The sequence below is a fragment of the Lemur catta genome, chromosome 22, assembly GCF_020740605.2.
Source record: "Lemur catta isolate mLemCat1 chromosome 22, mLemCat1.pri, whole genome shotgun sequence".
NCBI lineage: Eukaryota > Metazoa > Chordata > Mammalia > Primates > Lemuridae > Lemur > Lemur catta.
In genome coordinates this window covers 29,103,928-29,130,813 of record NC_059149.1, presented here as the reverse complement: position 1 = coordinate 29,130,813, position 26,886 = coordinate 29,103,928, and the positions used below count along the sequence as shown (strand labels likewise).

Genomic DNA, 26,886 nt, shown 5'->3' with positions numbered 1-26,886 from the left:
GTAAAAGCCCAAGTATAAGATAAAATTTATAATTAAGGTCACACAAATTATCCTCCTAATAATTTTTATTTGGGAAAAAAACTAAAAAGAAGTATAGAATTGGATTTAACTTGTGCCTTGATTAAAAATAACCAAGATATACTTAAAACTGTAAAAATTCAAGGAATTTATGGTAAGCTGTCAACATACCCTTCAAATTACTGGTTGATTATATAAGAGCATCTTTTCCTTATTCACAAGCATAGTTAAAAATATCAACTAGAGTGACTGAAGCATTGGCAGTCCAGTGTTGCACATTCCTTAGAGAATTTTTGCTTTTTACAAATTGCCATTTTATTTTATGTCGTTTTGTACCTCTGATGTTGCAGCATGGGAGGAAATTGACCAGACATCACCGTGTTCTCCAGAGGGTAATGGCTATTTGACTTAGTCATTGATTTGAAATGTTTGAGCAGATAAATTTGTCTTCAAAAAAAATTCAGGAATCAGTCAAAGGAAGAGACTCCTTGTATTCAGAGAACAATTTGAAAGACTAAGAGCTGTTACTTCTCATTTGTTTTCAAAGAGACAGCAGAGCAGTAAGAAAAGAATCAAAGCTAAAAATTACTTAGACTGAGTTTATGTCAATTTTCCCGTGGTCTTAGCCATTTCAATCATCTTTAAATTTTCCTCTACTGAACAATTAGTTCTAAGATATCCAGGTATTCTTACAAACAAAATATTAATAATAATCTCCATCATGATAAAGCTGTTGTGCCTATAAGACATATTGGTGAATAATTACATTAATAAGTACTAGTAACATAATATATTCACTTTATTATAGTCACACCAGGGAATATACTAGGTGCTTTACATATACTCTCTCATGAAATTATTATTCCATCATTGTATCTAAATATTAAGTCAATGCTTTCCCCATACCCATTTGAAAATTCTTATTAAATACTTCTGATTTTAACAAAATTTAATACATAAAAAAGTACCTTACATCAAATCTATATTCAGTTCTTAAATTATTTTATTCCTCAGTTTTAATGAGCATGAATTTAGCATACTTTCTTATTCAATGTTAAAAAGTCTGTGTACATGTCATTAATGTAGCATCAGCACATCAATAATGAAACTTCTTGTGCCACAGAATGCACATGTACAGTAATGTACTGTGGAAGAAAGCAGAACATTCTAAATTTTCCACAATAACTGAAAATTATATATTTTTTTCTCACATAAAGATGATCAGGAGATATACTATGGGCAGAGTTTCAAATGGCTTTGTTTTGTATAACTGAACCTGACAAGTAAACCAAGCCAGCCAAATTAGAGTTCTGAGGTTAGCAGAGAAAAATAATTTGTTTCATGATGGAATCCCTTAGAATATAAAAGAGAAGTGATTTTTATTATGCAAGAAAAATACAAATGCCATATTTTTGAAATAGAATCATTTAGGCACAAAGATCTTTATTGCATATACTATGACAGAAGGAAATGAAAAATTCAAAAATTTATTTCCACCTGTATTCCTATAAACAGGTAATATGAATGTGATCCATATTGGTATACTTCTTTATAATAAATAAATAAATGGTTAACTTTACCCCATATTTCTCCTTTAAGACCATTTTCTACACGGTATTCTTCCTTGCCTTTTTAAGTCTTTCCGTTAATCTCCAGTTTGTAACCTTGTCAAAAGCTTGTGAATAAACAACAGCACATGAAATAGTTTCAGAGATTTTAGAAGACTACTTAATCCATAGAGATTTTCCTTAATCAAACCAACTTCTGTCTCCTCTCTCAGTGCTGATTCCAAACATTCGTTCAACAATTGGCCCAGGTGAAAAGACTTAGCCATCTCTGACTCCAAACACTCACCTATCACAGGGGCAGCACATATGTGTTTGCTTATTTAACAGACCTGATCATGTCTCTCCCTTGCTTAAAAATGTCCATCAGCTCCCCATTTTTTCCCATTTCCTATCCATCAGGGAAGGATCCATTTCACACGACTTAGTGCGCCACACACAGCCCCAGCCTTCCTCTGGGATCTCAACTGCCTACTCCCACGAACAGCCTGCATGTCTTGCCATTCTCTCCATCATTCCAGGAATGTTCATACCTCTGTGCATTTTTACATAGCATTTATGAAATCAAGGAGGTCATTTCTCCTGGAAAACCATGATTCACTCTTTAGAATTCATCCTGAACGCCAACATGTATGTTAAGTTTTTCCCAGCTCCCTGACCCCCTGGCTTCTTTTCTGACTCCCCCGATCCCTCGGTACACACCCTATTACATTCTTTATGAGGGGATTGTGTGTGTGTGTGTGTGTGTGTGTGTGTGTGTGTGTGTGTTGGTCTCCCTGGTCACCTCTATGCCAATGTCTTGGACAAGAAACATCATACTCAATAAGTTCATGTTCTGTAAGACATAGTTAGGAGTTTTCCATTTGCTAGTGAAAAACATTTTACCTAAGGAATTACTAAATATCAGAATATTAGTGTTTGGCTATATGATGACTTCCTTCCCCATGGTACCCCAAATAAGATGAGATTGGGTGCTCATACCTAGATCCAATGGGGGCAGTTAGCACACACTGCTTGGGAGGTAGTTAATGGAAAATCTATCTTTCTATCCTTCTCTATCTACTTATTTATCTATCTAGCCCTCCAGCCAGGCAGAAAAGCCAACCTCTAGGAAATACTCTCTTTTATCTCCCTGGAGCCCAGTTCAACTGTACCTTACAAAGCTAAGATACAGTGAAGTACACACAGGATTATGCTGGGACACGCTGTTTACTCTGAGTCCGGTGCTGCTGTCCAGGCATGCCAGGAGTGCTGGGACTCCCGGGGAAAGCTCCTGCGATATTCTTTCTCTTCCATGCTGTGGAATTGTAATCCACTGTTTTAATTTTTCTGAGAAGAAAGTGAGGCTTCTAGGTAGAATTTTAACACAATCTAATTTGAAAGTCTTTCTCAGTTAGTAGTGAATTTTCTCTCTCTACTTAAACAAGTAGGATACAGTAATATTACTATGAATGTGTCAAAATAAAGACCAAAAGAGCTACTTAATTGAGATTTTATTTTTAAGTCTATTATGATCAAAATTGGACACAAATATAAAACATTTGTGTATTTTAGATATTTACCATGCTTTCCGGAGTCCATACTTTAATTACTTCTTCAATACCTAAGAATCTAAATGCAACTTAGTGCTCAATAATAGAACTCGGAAATGACAATATTTCACATAAAAGCAATATAGAAAATAATTGTATGGAAAAACACTCTAAAATGGAGAAGGGGCATTCTACTTTGTCATTTGAGGCACAGTGCAGTGGGAGAGCTTGACTTTCGACTTGAATCTTACTCTCCATTCTGCCATTCACTCACTTTGAGAGGTGGGTAAGTTGTGAAGCTTTGGATCTGCCTGTAAATGGCAGATCGTGTGTCTGTACGACAGAGATGAGTAAATGTGGCAGGGGAGTGTGTGTTAAAGCAGTGAGAACAAAAAGGTTCAAAAAGTGATATTAGCCCTTATTGCTAATATTGTCATTATTTTTATCTTCATCAACATTAAAACATAATTCTTAAAAGATGCTCTATGTGAATAAAATGTAACAAGCCATTTATGGAGTTCAGTTATAATCCTGTTCTCCTTTAATAAAATTTTTCTTTAAACTTTTGTGTTTTTTGAACTATCTGGTTTATCATGGTTACTTTGGGCGATGCACACTATGAACAATACTAATGATCTTGACTTTTTTCCCACCAGAAATATATCTACTATATGAAATAATGGAAAGTCTGTGTGACTTAAATATACTATAAAACATTTAAATAAAAAGTTATGAATAAATAGCCTGGCAAATGCTATTTTAACTCACAATGCTGACTCTGCATTTTTTTCTAAAACCAGAGAAGAGTCTTAATTTTCCAATTACAGAATCTCAAAACAAGATAATACCCAAGTTCTAATCACCAAAATAAAAGTATTATACATTTTAGAAAGCACTTTCAATATAGTACTAAGAAAGAAATGGAACACAATGCATTTTATGTAATAAAGGTTGGGTTTACTTTGCATTTCTATGTTCACTGATGATACCTGTTATGTTCAAAAAATAATAAGAAGAACTTTATATACAGTTCCTTATAGGGAAGAATATAGTTGCACTAGACTAAGAAATGTCTGAGAAGATCTGAGCTTTAATCCTAACTTTGGTCTTAACTATGTCTGTGATTTTTCTGTATCTTATTTTTTTCATAACTCTGATTAAGACTTCAAACAAAGACCCCTTCCAACTCTTATTATCTATAGTTTTTGAGCTCAAAAACTAAGAATAAGCTGACATAAAAAATGATGTATTTAAAAATAAGATTTAATGATATCAAGCACCTATAAGTTGATAAAGTGGTTAAATAATATTTTTACAAAAACCTCTTACAAATACTTTCAACATAAATTTTCTCCATATTCATCGTCAAATCATGAATTAACTCTGATCTTACAAAATAATTAATCTTGCCAACTCTATGGTGAAATAGAAATGCTTTATGAAGAAATGTTTAGAAGAAACACTTTTCTCTAACACTATAAATATTCACATTTCCATAATCCTAATCTTTTGAAAGGAAAGTTGGCACACAGGTGCTATTTGCCATAATTATTATGAGACTAGAGAAGGAAAGGATGAAAGACTTATTTTTATCTGACATAATTTCTTGAGTTTTAAGCCAGAAATGTATTTAGCAGTAGGCTATGTTTACCACACATTCAACAACTATAATTTCTAATTGCAAATGCATGCATAAAAAATGTATAGTATCATTCTTACTTCCTTGAAAACATGTGACTGAAAACTATTCTGAAAAAATATATATAATTTGTTTTCCATGATCACATTCTTTATACAAATACTGCCAATTTTATGTCATATTTCTCTAAAATTAATAACATTTCCATTATTAAAGTGGAAACACAGAATTTAAATAGAAGTTAACTTGTCTGCGTAATTTGTATTCAGGAGAAACGGCCTGTAAACACTTGTTAGCTCAGACATACTATTATGCGATGATTTGTGACATATTTTCCACAAAATCAACTCATTGGGAACAAACATAATGCATAAAAATGCATAATGAAGGTAAAAAATGGCTATTAGTGATCAACATTTATCTACAAAGCAGCAGCCAACAGTTGAAGAAAGTCTTAAGGAAGTTGCAAAAAAAAGCCCAGGAGAGGTGATAAGAGATACAGTATCTGTTTCACGACTATCTGATGAAAGAAGAAGTAATATTAATACCATTATAGGCTGTTCCTGCAGGCAGAAATAGGACCACACATGCAGAAGTTATAGGAACAGATGCTTTGGTTTAGTGTATACAAGTATAGATTTTTTTCCCCCTAAAGGAATCATAAAACTCTAGAACAGGACACTAAGTGATATTCCAAAAGAAATCGTTGACTTTCTTTCAAGAACTCTAAATAAAGAAATTCTGCTTTAGGTAAGAAATTTTGTTTCTGAGACGGCATAATTACAAGCACATTTTCTAGCTATCTAAATTACAGGCACCTTGAAGTTAGGAGCTAAGTTTTGACTTGTTAATCACCCTATCTCCTGAATGCTGCCCAACATGTGGGAAAAAATGAGGCTACAGGAATGTTTGCTCGATGCGTAAAGGTGCTGAAACCCAACTTTTGGAGAGTACACTTACAAATACTGCAAATTAACTCTCCAGGGCAGTTGCCATTTTGAAAATTAAAAGTCACTTCAATTTTCTGTGTGATTTGATCCTATATTTCTGCGGTCCCCAACCCCCAGGCCACGGACCAGTACCTGGTTCCTGTTAGGAACCAGCTCACCCAGCAGGAGGTGAGGACTGGAAGGTGAGCACAGCTTCATCTGTATTTACAGCAGCTCCCCAAGGCTGGCATCACCGCCTGAGCTCCACCTCCTGTCAGATCAGCAGGGGCATTAGATTCTCATAGGTGCGGGAACCCTGCTGTAAACTGTGCATGGAGGGGTCTAGGCTGTGGCTCCTTATGAGAATCTAGTGCCTGATGGTCTGAGGCGGAGCTGAGGGGGTGATGCTAGCACTGGGGAGTGGCTGCAAATACAGATTTTCATTAGCAGAGAGGTTTGACTGAACAATAAATGTAATGCTCTTGAACATCCTGGAACCACCTCTCCCCCACCCATCACTCCCCAATCTGTGGAAAAATTGTCTTCCATGTAACTGGTGTCTGGTATCAAGGTTAGGGACTGCTGCTATAGTTGTATATTTTCAAGGATATCATAAAGAAGACAAAACAGTGCATACAACATCAATTATCTAGAATGTGTAATCAAAGAAAATCCATGGTATTGTATGTACATTTATTAAATGTAATAGAATACTGAGAAATATGTACTGTTTCTTTGATCCAGTATCTTGCAGAACACTTTTTTGGATTACTTTAATCACATTATTGAGAAAGGTCATCCTTATTGGAATATGAAATACTTAAAAGCAAGAACTTTATCTCATTCACTTCAGGTCCATAAAAACTAGCACAGTATCTGACTTATAGGTGGTGTTAAAGACAGTAAACTGAATAAAAATTTGAAATAAGTTCAGTAATATACGTGAAATTTACTTGTAAATACTATTTGCTTGTACTGAAGCATTACTCTCCCCAGTTTTGTTTCTAAAATTCTTTCTAGCACTTAAATTTTTCCTGTTCTTTTGAAAACAAATATAAACACAAAGAAACTTTCATGACTTCTTTGGAATGCTATAGAATTTATTCCTTCCTGATGTAGTGAAAACTCAAAAAAAAAAAAAATCCCTGTAATTAAACATAAGATTGCTCAGGTGCAGTGGATCACACCTATAACCCTAGAATTCTGGGAGGCCAAGGCAGAAGGATCACTTGAGGTCAGGAGTTCAAGATCAGCCTGAGCAAGAGCAAAGATCCCATCTCTACTAAAAGTAGAATAATAGCTGGGAATGATGGTGCCTGCCTATAGTCCCAGCTACTTGGGAGGCTGAGGCAGGAGGATCACTTGAGCCCAGGAGTTTGAGGCTGCAGTGAGCTATGATGATGCCACTGCACTCTAGCCTGGGCTACAGAGTGAGATTTTGTCATAAAAAAAAAGACATAAAATTTACTTGAAAGTCTTTACTAATTTTGTATCTCTACAGATTTTCTAAGTGCCATTAAGTACATTCTATGCAAGAATAATACCAATTCTTTATTCTGCCCATGAGCAGAGTTCTTCAAGGCTTATGTTGTGGGAATGGGCTTGCTGAGGGGCATTTATTTATTTTTATCCTCCCAGATGTTATAAGAGGAAAACTTAGGGTGGCTTAGCTTCTTCTGCATTGAGTATGGATACAGGACCACACTTTATCCCTTTCCTATCAACAAAGGAAATCTAACATAATCACCTGGCTGAAAACGTTTTCCTCCAAAGTCTGCCTGTTTCCTGGAATGAAATGGAAAAGTAATTTTTAGAAAGGAAAATGGTTTAAAATGAAGCAGTCCAAAGCAAGGAGAAATTTTAGATTTTCCTTTCTGGACACGGTTTTATTGGTTTTATTTTTGAAGAGTGCAGTCTCACAAGGTTTAGCATGCCAGTTAGCACTTCGCTGCAGCATTAAAAGGATTCCCTTGATTATTTCCAATATGTACATTTGGAATCAAGATACATTTACATTTTTTGACAGATCCTTAGATTCCATATACACACTCTATACACATAATTAGGTGTTGAAGGGGAATGGCTATCACGGGAGAAGGATTTCAAGTAAAATCACCTGAGAGTTAGTTCAGTGTGCACAATCTTCAAAAAAAGACCCTAGTCAACATTTTATTGCATAACAAATAAACATCAACATAGATTTTTTAAAAATTCTTCATATGGTAGCAGGACTGTGCAGTTGGAAGGCAAGCAGAAATAATGACGACACTCAGATACCTAAGTGCAAGGAAGAGATCGAAGAATAATGCCCTTGATGTTGGCTCTGCAGCCCAGAGCACGTGACTAGGAGAAGGTGACTTTTTGAGCCTTAAGTCTTTGTCAGGAAAATATGAGATGATAAAATACAGGATTGAGCTGTCTCCTATTAAGCATTATGACTATGTTACAAACATATCAACTTCCACATAAATAATATATGATTGTTAATATTGATGGTGGGGTTTAAAAAAAGAGAAAGTTATTAGACAGTAGATTCAAGTCAAAAATTTGTATAGGGCAGACCCTGTGAAAACAGATAGTTTCCCCTAGAGCTGCCCTGGAAGGCATTCACATCTAGTGACAAGCTGGAAAGAGGGCTTCTACCCCAAACATTTATCTTCTGTGAAGGGCAAGGTCCACATAATAAAGACCAGCTATGTGACCTAGTGGCCCCCATGAATTAAGATGGAACCAAGCCCTGGTGGTTTTAGTTCACCAAAGTGACTTTTATTTTCAAAGGGGTTATGAAAATATCAGGAAAAAAGACTCAAAGGGTAATTAATTTCAACTTAACACTAGTTAAAGGAAGCATCTGCTGTATAGCATCTGAAGAGAGAGACTGTGGATTATTGAGTAAATTGAATTAGCAATAAGAAAAGAAAAAGAAAAATTAAACACACGTATGACAAAGGCTTCCTTCTACCTCAGGCTGCCAGCACCTTATTGGAGTCAGGTTGTTTGCTACAACCCTCTAAGTATTGATTGCTCTGGTTGCCACTATACTTGGAACAGAAGCCAAAGAATGTCAGGGCTAAAAGGAAAAGGATGAAACCACTTCTTTTTCAGATGAAGAAACCGAGACCCAAGAAGGTCTCAAAGCAGGATTTTGTCAGTTTGGACCAGACACCCCATCCTGTAGGCTCCGGGTCCAGGTGCTCTCTCTGGGCAGAGCAGGGGTTACTCTGCAGTGAGGCAACAGCCACAGAAGGAGGCCACAGGGCATTTGCCCACCATGAGTTCTTCATGGCTTCATTTGATGTCCGGTGTAGACAAAAAACGTAGACAAATGTTTCCACAGTAAGGACTATGGCGATCCTATGACAGTCATAAACTATGTACGTGTTATTTGCAGTAATAAAAAAATAAACTAGAGCAGATACTGCTCATGGAGCTCAGAGTGGTCTAAGATGAGGCAATCAAGAAGGATTAAATATTGTTTCCTGTGTTGCTCAGATTGCCCGTATCTGATAATAATAATTTTATTTACTATGAGAAAATCTGCTTGTAAAAGAAACAGTTGCACTGTGGATATTCATGTCTTTCTGGTTTGGGAGGGAGCTTTTCTTCAGTTGCAGGTAACAACTTCCTAAACATAAGGGTCATTAGTACAGGGCTGTCATTAATCCTGATTTTATTTTTCCCTGTAACAATTTATTTGCAAATATATGGGGTAGCTGCTTTAAAAGTTACAGCTATTTCTTCTCTTAGTTTATTTTAATAGATCATGAAATGTATATTTCCTCTATTTACATATTACACTAAAGTAAAGCAGGAATCTTAACAAAATGTAAAAAAAGATTGTCTTTAAATAGAATCTTAATTAAAAAATGGTTTCATAATGCTCCTATATTATTGCATATCATTTTGTTGTTAGCTCTTTTGCATGCATAAAGGGTAATTCATACAAAACTCTTCACGTTAATTTTTAAGTATGTCCAGAAGAATCCAATAATTTAGAAATAACTTAAAGACAAATTCATCATGTGTTGAAAGCCATCTGCTACCACCGACCCCCATCTATCCTAAATAAAGTGAGATGGTATTTTATGTCAGTATTTAAAAAAAAAAAAAAAAAAAACCCACCCCATGTCCAGCATGTCCTTGTTGGAAATGAGTTTCACTTTAAAAATAAATGTGATATGGTAGGTATATGACACATTATTTTTACTGATCTCTTTCTTTATTAAATATTCATTTAAGTAAGTGCCACTTCAGGGCAACTGTGCTTAAGGATAGGTGGAGATAGATTTCTCTGGTCAGCTATAAACATAAAGAAAGTGCACCAGCGTATCAAGTGCTTTCTGAAGTGGTGGAATGAGGGCATATGCTGTTGTCTTTTCCTCCTAACACTGCAATTTGTCAGCTGTCTCCCATATGTATTTGAACTGACCACAGTAAATGTTAGCCAAGTGCCGGCTTCCATACGGATTCAGTATCAACTGCGACATCGGTGTTCCTCTCGATATGGGGCAGTGTGCATCCATCACCGGCCTTTAAACTTTTTATATATAACATTGCTCATTAGTTTTATACTTTTGTTAACTATTTGCTGTCTATATTAACTCATATTCATATTGAATTGATTTCATTCCTCCTTCAGGAAGAGCCAAGTGAGAACAAAAACCACTCTGCAAAGATAAGATTAGAAGTTAAAATTCTGAAGATAGTATTAGGATTATTCTAACGAGCGCCTGAATACTCATCATATCCAAATATAACGATTACTCTCTCCACCTTACAAATAATTTCTCTCCAGAAAAATTGGGTTTACTTCATTATTGCTTCTGAGGCCTCATCTCATAGACTTGGGCGTCTAATCTTTTAGTTACTGTAATAAAGGAGTTGCTAACATTTATTTCAGTTTAGTAAGGGTCAGGCACTGCTCTGTGCTTTTACCTGGGCTTCTTCAAGTGATCCTCACAATACTGAATTCAGCCCACATCACCCTTGCAAAGATAAGGAAACCAAGTGTCAGAAAGTTTGATATTTCCCAAGGCCACACTATGAGGAGCAGATGAGGAAACTGAATTCCGGCTTATTTAGCTCCATAGCAGACACTGTCAAAGGCAGGGCCTTTCTACACAGCCCTCCTCCCCACCCGGGACCCCTGAGCACAGGGAAAACAGAGGCGAACTATTTCTATCATAAGACGTTAACTACCAACCTAAATAAGGTGCTGGCACTCATTTCTTTAAAGTCATTTCATCATTCAGTTTATTTTAATCATTAAGAAATTTAAAAATGCAATTGTCTAATTGTACTAATTTGATCAGTTCTAACAAAATATTTCATTGTGGTGAAATTTAACGTGCTCAGTTCTTCAGAATTAAATATCCTAGAGTGACAAACATATAATTCTAGTTATATTGACATAACATATATTCACTAGTTAACACAATGATAGCACAGCAATGTGTTTTTCACCTAAATTACTGTAGTTAAGTATTTAACAAAGTGACAAAATCCTTTAACACGTTTCCTGCCCACTGAGGGTTCTGCAGCACCAACAACGGCTCTGGACTCTCTCCAGAGTTTCAAGGTTGAACACAGTGCTTCTCCAGCTGCCAGGATAATCTTAGGTTTTAAATTTAAGCCCAGAACTTTCCTAGCCGTATTGCTTTTCCCAGAGAGCAATGGCAAGTGCTGTCTTCGTATGACTCCACCAGAAGAGAGTGTCCGGCTCCTGTTGTACCTACAGCCCGGCACGGCCGCTCATGGAGGTGGGGGTGGGGGGACAGAGGACACGGGGAGGGGACAGAGTGCAGGTCTGGACTGGCAGGCGGAAGGTGGACTCTGGGGCCTGGAGAGGAAGGTGAGCTCTCCTGAGAGCAGCGTGGTAAAATAAAAATAGCCTTCCTTGACTGAGCTCTGCCTTGGTTTTCTCCACGCATTTGAGCAAGATACTTAACACAAATAAAATGAGAGATGTGGATTTATAAACTGGAAGGTCACATTAAGTTCAAAAGTCCTATAATCTATCTTTATTTTGCCCATCAATGTGGTCTAGTAAGAGCTACTTCTTTGTTAGAGTTTTTTTTTTTTTCAGGCAATCCTTTTTAAGAACTATTATTTTATTTAGAGACATTTGACATAGTTATTAAAAAAACTAATAGGATTTAAGTATCAACACTGTGATGCGTGCATCTTTGCAGATATTTTTACGTGTGTATAGAAGTAACTTGCCTTTTCACTACATAAAATGGAATCAAAATATACATACAATTTTGAATTTTCAACTCAACACTTCACCGCAGAAACACATTCATGCAGACAACACAGTGTGTTACACAACGCTGTATTTGTCCATTTTAGGAGGATGCCATTTAAGCTCTGTCCAATTTTTCACTATTAGAAAGAGCTAAAATGAACAAGCTCATATTACTTACTGTCAGATGTATCATATTTCTGGGTTAAAATATCTGATAATTTAGAATTTTGATTGGTATGGACCAATTATCTCCACCTCCCATTTTTCTAGATATACAATAGTGTATTGGCGTGTTCTCCCTGAGCACTTGCCACAACTCGATGTTACCAAGCACAGTGTCACAGAAGCTTTGAGGAAAAGTAACAATGTTTAATTTACATGCTTCTGATCAATTATAAGCTTGAGAATCTTTTCCCACAGTTATTATTTATGTTTGTTCATCCTGTAAAGTACTCATTTATACTTATTGCCTATTTTTAGTCAAGTCCTAGGTCCTTTGCATATTGATTGTGAAATGTTCTTTTTATATTATTTTTCTAGAATCGTGTCTTGGACAGACTCTTAGCTGGTCCTCCTATGATCCTTCCACGTGCTGATGTACATGATTACGTGCACAGGATTACGTGATTACATGTAAGATTGTAGCACCTGACTTGCCCATCCTCACTCTCTCTCTCCCCCCACTTTCTCTCTCTTTCTGTCTCTCCCCCTCTCCCTACCCCCTTTTCTCTCTCTGTCTCTTTCTCACACACACTCCTCCTTCCCTGGCTTTGAGCCATGTTGGGAAGTTCCATGTGGCAAGGAACTGTGCATGGCCTCTAGGAACTGAGGGTAAACTCTGGCCAAGAGCCAGCAAAAAATTTAAGCCCTCAAGGAGCTGAATTGAGCCAACTGCCTGCTAATCTTAAAAGTGGATCTTTCCCCAGTTGAGCCTTCGATGAGAATGAAGTCCCAGCTAACATGTGTTTGTAGCCTTGTGAGACCATAAGCAGAGTCCCCACCAAGCTGGGCACAGACCTCTGACCCACGGAAGTGGGGGATAACACACGTGTGTCGTATTGAGCTGTGAAGGCGGCAGTAACAATGTTGCACAGCAATGGCCGATACAGACACTGTTACAGTGGAAGACGGCTCCAACCTGGCCTCTACCTAAGTCTGTTTTCTAGCTCTGGAGTTGTTCCTGGTGGCATCTGGTCCTGCAGAGAGGATAAACATAGGGAACAGGGACGATATAAAATTACCTCGCTACAAATGCCTTCGGCTTTCTGTCTCTATCCCTTCTTATTCTGGGACAAAGAATGAGCACTATCATTAAAGGGCAAAAAAAAGCGGCTCAAATTTCTTATTCTGATTTTAAGGCTGCAAACAATGACACCAGATCTTTAACTTATGTACTTGTTCTTCCTTCTCATGGGTTCTGTTCTTACAGTATAAAAGGTTAAAAGAAGAAATGATAGTGGCTCCAACTTGTCATATAACACTTTATAGTATTTTTATACTGACTCTTTTTAAAAGGGCCTCTTATTGTCCATCCATCATAAAAACTGAAAGAAAAACACATTTGCTAGGAGATATAAATCATACCCCAAAGTTCAGCTTCCTTATACTTCTTATACTTTCAGGTCAGAAGATGCCTCATCTTTTCAACACCTGACAACGTGTCCCTTCCATTTCTCTTGTTCCCAGCAAAGAACACAGGAAAGGTAATTTTGTAATTGCAGTGGTAAGAGAAGGAGACTGATTAGTTCTTCTTTGTTCCATAATCCTCTTATGTAATTCTTTTAAATTAAAAAGCTGAGAGATAAAATAGTCATGAAGATCAAAATGACAATTGAAGGCTGACATATCTGCTGAACAAACTCTAATATTATTAAATTATTGTCACTGGAAGAAAAAAAAATGCAAACACCTTAGATACCTTCCTCTGTATACAAAGAGAAACAGTCATGAAAAAGAAGCATGAGTGAACCAAATAATCACGGCAAAATAATATGTTGGATATAGAGTTTCAAAGCTAATTATCTGAACAAGCTCTAGTCTTTGCATGTTAGTAAATAAGTCATATGCAGGAAATTGAAAAATCATTACTGCTACCTTCCCTAGGTCATCTCTCTTCTGTGAGTGTTTTCACAAAATATTTAGGACACATTCATTTGACTCACTAAAAATAACGGACAGAATCAAATAGATCCTTGGACTGAGAACATTTGTTTATTGATTAAAGAAATAGTGTTTGTGTAAGAAACCAGGCTGACAACTTGAGAGTTGCAAGGGCCCTTCAATTGTCCGAGACTTTAAGACTTATGAAATAAGAATGATGTAAACAAACAAAAACAGATCCAGCCAACAAGAATGACAAATCTTTTTAAAAGGCCCTACATTTACAGTTTTCTATGTTATGACTAATGATTGTTAAACATGGCACGTGACAAAAAAATCTAGATGAAGAGGAGACTGGGTGATCGGTTTATGGGAGAGACAAGTAGAAGCAAACTCAGCGCTGGGTGGGCCTGGGCTAAATGGAAACAAGGGAAAGTGAACAGGTGGACGGGAAAACTAAGGCACATTTAGGTTGTGCGTGGTTTTAAGTGGAAGTCGCAAGGACGGAGTTGGACAGACAGACAGAAGTCAGACTATGGAGGACTCTGAAAGTCAGTGTGGGAAAAGCACACCACATTCCACAGAAGCAGCACATGCAGCACTTAAGAAGCCAATAGGCATCACCAATAAACCACAACGTGCCTTTCCGCTCCCGGTGTTCTGCTAGTCTTACATCCTGGAGGGCATTGCAAAAAAAATACTACAGAATGGTAAAAGCTAAAAGCAACAATCAGAGAACAGGGGGTCGGGAGAGGGGGTTAAAAATTTCAAAAATTCTAGTTTCCATGAAATACATGACATTCAAAGATTGGACCCCTTGGCTGTGAAGGGAGGAAGGCCTAAGATAAGTTGCATATCTGAATATTTCAGAAAATAGTCCCAGCACGGTAGTGTATTTCCCTTCACATCTGGCCTTTTAGCTTGCAAGAGCAATAAATGAATGTCGGAGAAGGCTGACCCTGGCACCCCCACTGAATCTTACTGTTCATGGGTCCATTTACCTGCCTAACCCTTCAAGTGGCCCTCACTATGCTACCAAAAATTAAAAAAGGCTTTTTGACACTCCTCAGGCTGGTTCTCTTCAACACCTTCACCCTCAGCTCACGGATCCTGTTCCTCTTGCCTTTCTCCTCCATTCTGAGTCTCCATTAACTTTGCATTTCCAACAGAACCTCCCATATGTGCATGACATTTAATGTCTATATCACATAGGGCTAATATTTGAATAAATATTAATGTGTCATGTGATTTTAGTTTACATCCAAAGTCAGAATGGGAAACTCATTGAGAGAATTAAACATCTTTGTTAAAAATGTGATGTAAGTGAACAGTAAGTGCTCACATATTCCAGTTACACTGAATTGAGTGATTTTAGCTGGTACATGCCACGATTTTTCAGGTGAGCAAAAAGATTACTATAATAATTTTTAAGAGCCTACTTCCAAAATCTCTTCTTTGGCCCTTGGGTCTTCGTGGTTTAGGATCAGAATAGACTAAAAATATGTATATTTTCCCCAAATGATAGTAATTCTACCTAGAGACTTAAACACATCAATCAATAAAAGTAATTCCACTTAACAGTAACAAGATGATGGTTCTCACCTGACTTTCTCATGACATTATCTGCATTAAAAATTATTAAGAATTATATTTTCAAAATTCATATTGTTTCCATGTAAAATGGAGGATGCATGTTGAACAAGTAACCTGCAACCTGGGAATATAGCTGACACCATGAAACAAAAAAATACTCTAACAGCTGGGTTGTTCTTAAGTTGTCCACAATAACTATATTTTGTAAAGAAAGAAGATAAAGAATGAGACAGGACAAGAAATGCAAGATTAATGCTAACAAAATTTACATTTCTAGTGCACAGAAAGTATCTGCCCAATTCAGTTAATTTCTTGTAAAAACGTGAAGGCCCCTCTTCTTTGTAAGAAGTGGCAATCACAGGCTGCAAGCCTTAACTAGCCTCGGCTGTATCATGCATCAAAGCACTCCACTCACCACCCAAATAAAAAGGGTAGTTGAAACATAGCGAGGAAAATTGTTGAAGGCCTTTGAACATACCCTTAAAGTCCATTCTTTGAAAGAAAAGTGAATATCTAGTTCTGGAGAACCCTTCATTTTCACAACAAGGAGCTAAATTTAACTTTCTCTAATCCTGGCGCTTACTATTTGCGTAACAGTTAAAGGTGTGTTGTGTTGACGATCGGTTTACTGATGGAAAACAGAAGTGAAAATTCACTCAGCCATCAGGCAAGGTTTTAAGAACCACAGTTAGGTAACTGGTTTTCAAGGATGTGTACTTTTATAGGAAGGAGAATGGTGAGAGTCCCTCACATACCTTACACAAATATCAACTTCAGGTCGAAAATTATTCCCTTGCAAGAGATCAATGAAGACACTTTCTGGTAAAAATAAAAAGAGAAACAAATTTCTCTGAGTAAAAGCATAGGGATTCTCCTGGCATCTGCAAAAAGACTGCTTGGAATTCACAATTAATTTTAAAGGCTTTCATTCATTAGAGATCACTCACCAAATAATTCAAATTTTAATCTAACATTTAGCTCTTTCTTACATAACACTAATCATATCAGAGTATACTAAACATTAAAAGAAAAAATAAAATAATTCATAGGAACAGTATTTTTATATGAAAGAGTAAATTATGTCTTGAAGTCTTCCCTTACTATAAACATTATGGACAAGAAGTTCGAATCTTGGCTTTGTTGTAAAAAAAAGATTAGACAGCATAGAATAATGAACACTGATAATGGAGGCACTAATGATGAAGAAATATGAATTAATTGCACAGTTTCATGATATAGTGTATTCATCACAAAATCAGTGTGGGCTAATTAGTCTGTGAAGTATTCATGAAAAGTTTATTAGATTTTGATGCCTTTTATTGAAAGGGAGGTAGAGACAAAAATAGACTCTATCTGTATATATTATATAAAGTATATAACATATATGTAGATATAGATACTTTGTGTTATATAGATAAAAGCATATATTAGGTATCGTATTTTATATCTATGATATATATTAACATATATAATATATATATGTACAGCACTCTAGCCATCTCAAAGTCAGAAGTCATATTTTATCACAGTACCTAGTACCCAATGTGGTGTTCCTCTAAGTGAGATTATCCATATTCTCTGTCTCAGAATTACCTAAGGATGAGGACAGGGGCTAAATAAAAATGCAGATTTCTGCCACCAACCTAAACAAACTTACTGAGAATCACTTGGGTGAGAGGCCATGGAATCTACATTGAATCAAGACTGAAACAAGTGATTGTTATGCACATCAAGTTTGTTTCTACACCTGGCCATCATAATGTTGACAGCTACAATGATAAAGGTGACAGACATATTTAGTACAAAAGGTAGAGTGTTGTCCCAAAACACTTTGGAGAAATGCTGAACATCTTTCTTTCAAAGCTGCTCCAATTCCGTGGGGGCTCATGTGGCTTATAATTATCTGGATAATTCACACAAAAATGGTATAAATCTCTATAATATCCACATGTCATATTAGATGGAGATAAATGTTACCACAGGCCGGGCGCGGTGGCTCACGCCTGTAATCCTAGCTCTGGGAGGCCGAGGCGAGTGGATCGCTCGAGGTCAGGAGTTCGAGACCAGCCTGAGCAAGAGTGAGACCTCGTCTCTACTAAAAATAGAAAGAAATTATCTGGCCAACTAAAAATATATATACAAAAAAAATTAGCCGGGCATGGTGGCTCATGCCTGTAGTCCCAGCTACTCGGGAGGCTGAGGCAGTAGGATCGCTTAAGCCCAGGAGTTTGAGGTTGCTGTGAGCTAGGCTGATGCCATGGCACTCACTCTAGCCCGGGTAACAAAGTGAGACTCTGTCTCAAAAAAAAAAAAAAAATAAAATAAATGTTACCACTGTGGGTCAAAGTAACACTGACTCTGACTCAAATTAATTTGTTGAATTATTCTTCTTCAGTGAAATGTTTACAACACATTCAGAGGAGGTGAATGAGACATGGTATCTAGTGGATGATGAAATCTCTTATTGCCATAGAACAAAGATGTTTGAGGATAAAGAAAGATCCAGCAACTTCCCTAAAGTACTAATGGTATTTTCCTCTCCCTGAAATTACTGGCTGATACAAATGGTTTAAAGAAAATTGCAGCTGAGCTCAGAAAGAGAAGTGCTTCACACTCTGTCTGCATCCTAAGAGGTTGATCTGCTTGGAGGAGGAGGGGGGGAGGTGGAATAAGGTGTGCATTATGTCCATAAGGCTCCTGTAATCAATTTCAACTGGCTCGATTATACAATTCCTGTCTATTTTTTTTCATATAAAGGTAAGTTTAATTCTGTTGCTTACCAACCTCAGTACTATGAACTAAAGTCCAACCTAAATAGAGAACTAAAAATTAATCAAAGATCGTATAAGGTCATTTTAAAGTCATTGTGGAAAAAACTTATTTCTTTGTATTTAGGCATAAGTACCTAAATGCAATTATTTGATTTTTATACTGACAGTTTGTTTTGGAATGGACAACCAATAAGCTAAGCACAGTGGCTGTGCAATTGAAGGCAAAGTAAGAAGGTTGAGTTCCTTCAGGATTAATTCACTTTAGCACAGCCAAAACATCTATTTCTTTGTCTCAGGTTGCATATCCAGGCCAGTTCCACTGTTGTAAAAAAAAATAAAAAATAAAAATAAATCTGCCTCTAGTTGCTATGGTGGCCAGACCACAGAGTCAGACTGATTTGACTGAATCATTGCCACTCCTGGTCTTGCAGTCTAAGCTCCTACTCTCCCAGCATAGGTGCCAGAAGGCTTTTTAATATCCCCATGCAACCCAAAGGTACAAATACAGAGGGTAGAATATCTATGCCTTTACTCAGATATCTTCTTCTGATTTATTAATCAAATAAAGTTAAAATATAAGAAGACAAATCTTTGACATCTACTGTGTGCAAAGACTACCCATGCGACTCCTTAATTATCTTATAGAGGGAAATGAACATAATCAGAAGAAATAAAAAAGGCCAAAGGGAAAGTGTAGCTGAAATTGCATGTATGAGAGTTGTAATAGCTTATATTCACTATGAGCTCAGCAGAAAAACTACCAGAGGCACATTTAGAATTCAGTGGAATATAGAGTATTTAATATGCCATTTGCAATTTGACAGCTTAGAAATGTCTACACTGGATTTGCTGTCTATCCTCTGCAATAAGCACGAATCAGCCACCGAGCTTTTGTTTATCTATTTCTTAAAGGAAGCAGAACCATTTTCTTGACATTTTCAAAGCTGTGTTGGTGTGTGGTTGAGACAATAAACTGGAGACTAAGGAAGCATTGCCCCCAGAAGGAGCTGTTTTCGCCTGTAGGGCCGCGGAAGCGCCGTGGCTGGCGTCTCATCTAGCTTGACCGGCCAGTAGAAAGCCAGTGGGGACACAGCCATCCCCTTTCCTCAGGAGGCCCCTGCCAGCAAGACGCTTCAGCCCCGGGGGAATTCCGCTCCTCCTCCACCACCTGCTGTTTGCTTCTCTCGACTTGTTTGATGAGACCTCATTGCCCTACAATTGACGTTTACAAAACCTGTCACTTTCAAAGAAAGACTGGCCTGTGCTTACCTTTTCAAGGACTTAAAAAATCCCAAACTTACTAACTACATGGGTGCCCTAGAAGTGCTGGAGAGCTTTTAGCTAAACAGTTCCGAATTTCAATAATAATAGTAATACCCTTGACAATGCAATGAAAAAGACATGATCTGCTAAGCAAATCACGAATAAAGAGATATTAACTTCATTTTAAGTGGTCCACCTTTGTAGAGCATGATGGATTAGGGGCTTTCTGTGAAAGCTTCTTATTCACAGGAGTTTCCTGGCTTCATTAGAAGAAAGTATAATACATGGGATGCCGCCCAGCCCTAAATGAATTTGATCAGCAAATTAAAGGTCTTAACATCCTTCTTGGTGATATGAATTTTTAAAAAGAGAACTCAACCAGAAGCATGCAGATACGGGAGGGCCTCTCTCTTGCCATTGAGTTGCATGCGTTCTGTGGAAATTCAGCAAATTGTGCTTAAATCTCTGCTGAGTGGGTTGGTGAATGTTAGGATTGCTAAGTTTGATGAACACGCCACTTTTCTCCTCCAGGCTTCCTAAAATGAGACTGGTTTGGGCTCCTGGTGTCATATATGCTCCTTTTTGGGACGTTCTCTGGGTAACTAATTGCCTGCAAATACCTGCATTCCAGTCGCTGCACATATGCAAGAAACAACTGAGAGCAAACTTTGTCCAAACAGCCGGCAGATCAGCCCTGGATTAAGGGCTTAGATCTGAGCAATCGCTCAGGGAATGAATTACCCCACCTCTTTACTAGATGAAAATGTTTTCTCCTGCGGTCCGTGAAAATGTGCATTTAAATAGAGACGCACACTTTGGACACAACCTTTATAATACCATCAATAATCAAGAAGAAAAAGGAAGTCAACACCGAATTCCTGGTATCCCAACGTTTCACTGAAGAGCATAGCACCATCAACTGAAGCTGACGCTCGGGTACCAAAGGTAGCGGGTTCCAATGACCTCAACTGCGGCCGCCTACAGCCTCACGACTCCGCAAACAGGTCACGAATTACGCCCCACGCATCAGAAACTCTGCGCCCGCCTTCGCCACAGCGGGAGCCGCCACCTGGGCGCGCGGCGCAGCTGCCGGTGCGATGGCCCGGCGCCCTCCCTCCTAAGCGCCCCTCCTTGGGAAAGCCCTACTGCGCGCAGGCGCCCCCAGTCGCCCCCGAACTGGCGGGCCGAGCCCCGGAGCCGACGCCCCCAGGCAGAGACCAGACCTTGGCCACCTGCGCTTTGCTCGACAAGGGGAATGCGACCCCGCCCCAGTTGCCAGGGCTCACACATAGCGACTCCGATGCTGGCGTCACCAGCCTCCTGCCTGCCTACAGCCCCTTCCCACGCGGCCACATGCGCATGCACTTGACCCCCGGGCGCGGAGGAGACACGACCCCGGCTCCTGCTGGGGTTAATTAAGAAGCAACGCGCACCCACCGCCGCGTGGGCCAGACAATAGCGCAGTGAGCGTGGCGGCCGAGCGTCCCGGTCCCCCTCCGCGCGTGCACACACGAATGCGCACACACACAAACACACACACACACACCACTCCAGCACCGTGCACGCCAGCGGCCTGGGACACTGGGCTCTACTCCTTGGCTCCTACGGCCTGGATCTGTGGCCTGCAGCGCGCCAGAGGCGCTCTCCTCCATGGCGCTGCCCATCAGGGCCTAGGGGCGCCCGGGACTTTGCGCACCCTGCCCCGTCGGCCCCAAGATCAGCCAGAGCATCCTCTGCCCACAGCCTGCACCTCCGCACCCTCGCGCCCGCCTCCGCCTGGCGCAGCAGCCCACCCGCGTGGGGGCGGAATCCGCCCGGCACACACGTGTGCGGATTATTAAGCAGCCGAGCCAGGGCTGCCGCCGTCTCCACGCAGCAACCTCTGCTAATTGCGGGGGAAGGGAGCTCGGAGCGCGCGGAACTCGGGGGAACCGAGAGTGCGCTCAGAAGCTGAGTTGCCTGCCTGAAACAGAGGCAGCGGGGACCCAGATGGGCTTTGAGTACAGGAGAAAGGGCGGGAAGTTTTGCGGAGTTGCGTGGCAGGTGTTTCCTCCCCACAGAGAGGCTTAGCTGAACAAATCTGGGTTCTGCCCGCTGGCCCTGGCCTCTCCCCGCGCTACGCGCACCCGTGCACACGTCCCACGGCACAGTCCTCTTTACCCTCGACTTTTCCTGCTTCGCCTCTCAACTCCCAGCTAGTTCAGGGCGGCTGGAGGCCGCTGCCAGCCTGGCCCTGTTCAGCCAGCTTCTTACGCCGGCGGTGTCAGCGCCACGGCCCGGGCAGGGCGTCTGGACCCAGCCAGGCAGATAGATAGCAGAGGGTCGGTATCTGCGGGGAAGCTCCCGGATCCCCAGTGACCATGAGCTTGGGCGACTAAGACCCACTGTTTGGGCTCCCCGGGCCCGCGGGGCGCATTCCCGCAGACACCCCTTTGCGAGGGCGGATGCCTGTGTGGAGGGGCTGGTGCCCAGCGGCCAGCTCCTGTCCACCCTGGACGGCCCTGGGGACGAGCGGCGGGGAGGAGAAGCCCAGCCTGCAAATGTCTCCTCCTCGCTCCAGGCCGATCCGGAGTTTCCTAATGGGCCAGACATAGTCCTCCTTCGCCTTGTCAATCACCCGTGAATCTGGACCACTGGAGGGACAAGAAATGCGTGAAAAAGAAAATGGAAGAATCTAGAGATGAAAGGAGACTTTTATGTAGGGAGACAGCAAATGACCATTAAAAATCACAGGAATTGACTCCATCCTTCAAAAAGAAAAAGGAAAAAAAAAATCTCTGTAGATATTAATATTCCCAGGAGAGTCTGGCGATGGAGTGCTGATTGATAGAGGAAGCGTCCAGGCAGGCTAAGAATGAGGAAAGGAGGGCAGGCACTTTCCAATGTGAAAATCAATCAATATTCTCTCTCTCTCCTCTCTCTCTCTCTCAAAAGGGGGCTTGTTTTCCTTCCCAGAGAATGGACAAGTGCAGGAGCTCTTGCTGCCTCGAGGTTGCAGCCTGTAGGCTTGTTAGGAGAAAACATTCCCCAACTCATTTCAAGGAGAAAACTAGGATCACAGAGCCCCCAGCCCCAGGAGCCACCCAGAGGGACTCCTTCCCCTCACCGGGGGCGGACGGGGACTAACCCTGCGCCCACAGTGATAGCTCTGACTTGGACGCGGGTCCAGAACTGCCCGCCTGTTCCACGCACCTCGCCAGCACCTTACAACTTGGAAGGAGCGAAGTCCGGGGGAGAGGCGAGCGGGGGCGACCTCGCAGAGGCAGCTGCTCATCGCTCGCGGAGTACGTTGGAGGGGGAAGGAGGAACAGGGGAATGGGCTGCATGGGTGCGGGGAGCCGCCCGCAGGGAGCTTTGCGGGTTGGTACCAAACCCAGGTAGAGAGCCCCAACTTGCGAGGCCGTCAGGTCCGGGGAGAAAGTCGTGGGAACCACCCCCAGCAGCCCCGACCCGTCGTGCCCATGGCTCGGAGGAGGCAACGCCGCCCCGCCTGAGCGCAGTTCCAGCCCAGCTCGCCTTAGGGTCCTTCTCCCGACCGCCCACAGCGCCGAGGAAAGGGAGACGTCTCATTTGAGCCCAAGTGAGGGGCACGCATGGCGGGGTGAGGGGCAGGGGAGGGCTGGGAGAGCGCGATGGAAGCCCCGCTCCCGGGCATCGCGTTCCCCAGCGTCGGCGATGGAGAACCAACCGCCCGGCGGATGCCAGCTCCTCTGTCCCCTGCCGTCCCCAGCACGGACACTTGCGTTCGCACACGGGGCCTCCGCGGGCGCTGTCTCCCCGGCGCGGAGCGAGCCTGCCTTACCCTTAGCTGCAGTGAGGAGCCCCGCGCACAGCACCAGCAGCGCCAGCAGCAGGAACAGCGACTCGAATCTCCTCCGCGCCGTCATGTCTGCAGATACTCCACACGCACACGACACGATGGCCCTTCGCAGATGCGCCCGTCTCCTCCGAGGAACGGCAGGGCTATGAACGGAGCCAAATAATCACCAGAGGGCAAGGCGAGCCGGAGAGGGAGCCCGGTCCCGAGACCCGCCGCGCATCCGACGCCTCCCGCAGGTCTGGGCGCCCGGCTCGCTGCCCTCTCATAGCATCGGGTCCCGAGCCTCTGCAGGGCTGAGCGGCTCCGAGCGCGGAGACCCGGCTGGCGGGGCCGGGCCGGGGACGAGCGCCGGCCGAGCCGGGCAGGAAGGCACCAAGGCGGCGAGGCTGCGGGAGGGGGCGAGGCGGGGAGAGGAGCGCGCGCAGCCAGGAGAGACCTGGAGATGAGGCAGCTGGAGAGAGAGCCAGCGAGTGGGAGATGCGGGGAGGGGGACGCGGGGGGAGGAGAGATTCGGTCTAGAGAGAAAAAGGCGGAGAGCGCAGAAGACAGGCTGCTAGCGGCACAAGGAGCCGCTGCCGTGGCGGCTGGACTCAACCATCCCTACCCACAGAGAGGGGAACGGGGCTGGGCACGGCGCAATCCCAGACAGAGCCCAGCCGCGGGCCCTCGGGCTCCCCGCACAGGACTGCGCTCCGCTGGGCCTCCGGCGCCTGGGCGCGCAGGCTTGAGGAAGACGACTTGTTGGGCGCCCGGGTGGGGGAAGCCCGTGCCGCACACCGGGCAGAAACAATGACACCAGGCAACTCCAGCAAACTGGGGGGGGGGGGGGTTCTGTAAGGGCAGAGGCCGGCCTCCAGCTACTGATCTCGCTTTTTGCTGCCCAGAGAGAAGCCCCTGCATAACTTAGAGCAGAAATGCAGGTGGAAAGAGAAAGGGCACAACCTCTAATTCCCAGGAAGGAAAAAAAATACACACACACACACATACACACTTTTTTGGAAATTAACAAGATGACTATTTGCAAGGAGTTACAAAAATTTCTGAATTTATTGACTTGGGGTTGTGTTAGGGTTATCCACGCATAACTTCAGGTTCAAACGCAATTCAAAGTAAGGAAGAGTCCCTAGAATTAATATTATGGTCTGATGATGAGAGCTGGCTTGTTGTCACACCTTCCAGTGAAGCTGTATATAAAATTCAATGGGTTGGGAAGGGACCTTAAGAGAGGAGAGACAGAGGTTCTCCCTGATTCTGCAAAACGATGATGCTAGCAGAGAGAGAACAGAGCTCTAGAATAGCAGTGGTTGCTACAATAAATTGGATTTCACCCAGCTCCCCAAATAGAGGAGGTATTCCTTCAATTTCTGGGGAATGTGTAAAGCAAGACATTTTAGGGAAAAAGTGGTACCATAATAGAAAATCCAAACAAGTGAATGCTAGTTTTCACAAAGGGACATTTAAAGAATTCCCCATTCTTGACCAAAAAGGTTTAGTCTTTTTAAAGGCCTGCAGAGACCAGGATGTGGAAATCCCACAAGGTAATAAAAGAGGATTACACTCCACTCCTGGAGACATTAGCGTACACTAACTAGACACTGTATCGCACTTGTCAGTGAACGACTGTGGTAGAGTAGAGAGCCCATTTTTGGCAACTGCTCACTGCTTCATTATACCTGCATTTCCATTTCATCTCAGTACGTTTGGGGGATTAAATAGATTGATAGCTTCATAATGTTTTATATCCCTCCTTTAATTTTCTTAGATTAAGACCACCCCTGTGGTCTCTGGGCTACATAAGAATGTTATGGTGGATCCACAAAATGGAAGACTACTCTCTTGGAATGTAAGCACCAAAGCATGACTTTTTTGTTCCCCTCGGAACCTATGGAGAGCAACTAGAGCCACTACCAAAACTCTCCTCTCTCATAGAGATAAGAGCTTCCAAATATGAGAGCTGAATTTGCTTCTCTGAGAGTTGCAGGCCTGGATATGATTGGCTTATCCACAGTGCAGAGTTCTAGCCGGCCTTTGTTGTCCCTGTAGGGGGACTATGAAGGCTCAGAGGTTTAATCACCAGGAAATTCCCAGTGGAAATGCTGAGTTCTGTTCTTTAGGCTGAACTAAGCTTGTGAAGGAGAGGGTCGCCCCCTCTGTGATTTTAAATCAGACTCTAGAGGGTATCTGTAACTCAGCAAGTGAACAGAAATGCCTTTCAAGACCCATTAAGTGCTCCAATAGTTCATTTCGAGCTCCTCATCGGGAAAAATTGATCTCTTTCAGGAGCTAAAGAGCTGACTTCTCCTTGAGAAATGGTGTCTTGTGTTTGCACTGCCATTCCTAATGACTCGTGTCACCAAGAAGGATTTCTGCCATCCAAAATCTAACCCTCCTGGGCCAGGACTCATGGGAGATTTTCACCTTATTAGGATCCCATTCAGGAACATTGAATGTCACCTGAGAAACTGAACACCTTCACGCACTTGGTGACAGGCCCCAGGCTCCATGTTCAAGGTTGAACTTTCCCTTCCTTGTGTTCTGCTGGAAAACCTTTCACACCACCTCCTTTCTCCAGAGTGCAAATAAACTATTTGATCCACATCACTGAGAATTAGTGGTCCCAATATCCTGTAACCACTCTCATTTTTGGTGTTATTTATATGGGGCATTTTCTATGGCCAGATCATATATTAGAGAGTTACAATGATTCATACCAAATTGTTTCCTGATCATAAATATGAGGAGGGTTGGAAACACCTGTCAAATAAAATAGGCTGATTTTGTGATACAGTTGTATTTGTGCACTAGTTCTGTGATTCGCACCCCACCCCCCCGCCAAGAGCTCATGGCTGGTTTAATTTGGAAGGAAAACATGGGGCACTGCTGCCATCTAGTGTCAAGCATTTCTTGTTTGGTGTTTGCAGAGAGACCGGTGGTACCTGGGTCTTATCTCTGACCTAATCTGTAGTTCCCGACCTGGTTTTGGAAGCCCCTCCAGAGCACTCTTGCACTTCTCATGTAATCGGGCTGTACGTGACGCCAAGTGTTAGGCTACTGCAGGCCTCCCCCACCCTCTGATTTTTTAAATGATCGTGAAAGCCTTGGTCTGTATCAGAATTCTAGTGTGTGCTACTTAAAGCAGAGCTAAGCAAATGGGATTAAAGTGGAGCACGGGACCCCAGGACTTCACACCGGGCAGCCCTGCGGCTGCTTCTCTGCACTGGCCTCAGGGCTTGGAACACAGCTTCTGCACTTGGGTTTTGACTCCATTTCCCCACCTGGGCGTCACACCCTCCACAGCCTGGGGACCTGGCTAAGCAGCATTAGAAATACTACTGGCACTCGGGCCCAGCCAGAAAGTCGAGCAGCGCAATGATTAAAAAGCAAAGAGGCAGTGACATGCTGGAAAGGA

The 26,886-nt window shown here is 41.8% G+C and overlaps 1 protein-coding gene across 1 annotated transcript in view; it reads right to left on the bottom strand.

The window, feature by feature from the left end:
* CSMD1 (CUB and Sushi multiple domains 1) overlaps window positions 1-23,574 on the bottom strand; it is a 1,229,803-nt gene extending 1,206,229 nt beyond the window's left edge. The window contains exon 1 of the mRNA XM_045535313.1: window positions 23,460-23,574. Coding sequence (XP_045391269.1) covers window positions 23,460-23,544 — 85 coding nt within the window. The 5' untranslated portion in view covers window positions 23,545-23,574. The remainder of the gene's footprint in view (window positions 1-23,459) is intronic.
* Window positions 23,575-26,886: the final 3,312 nt, after the last annotated feature.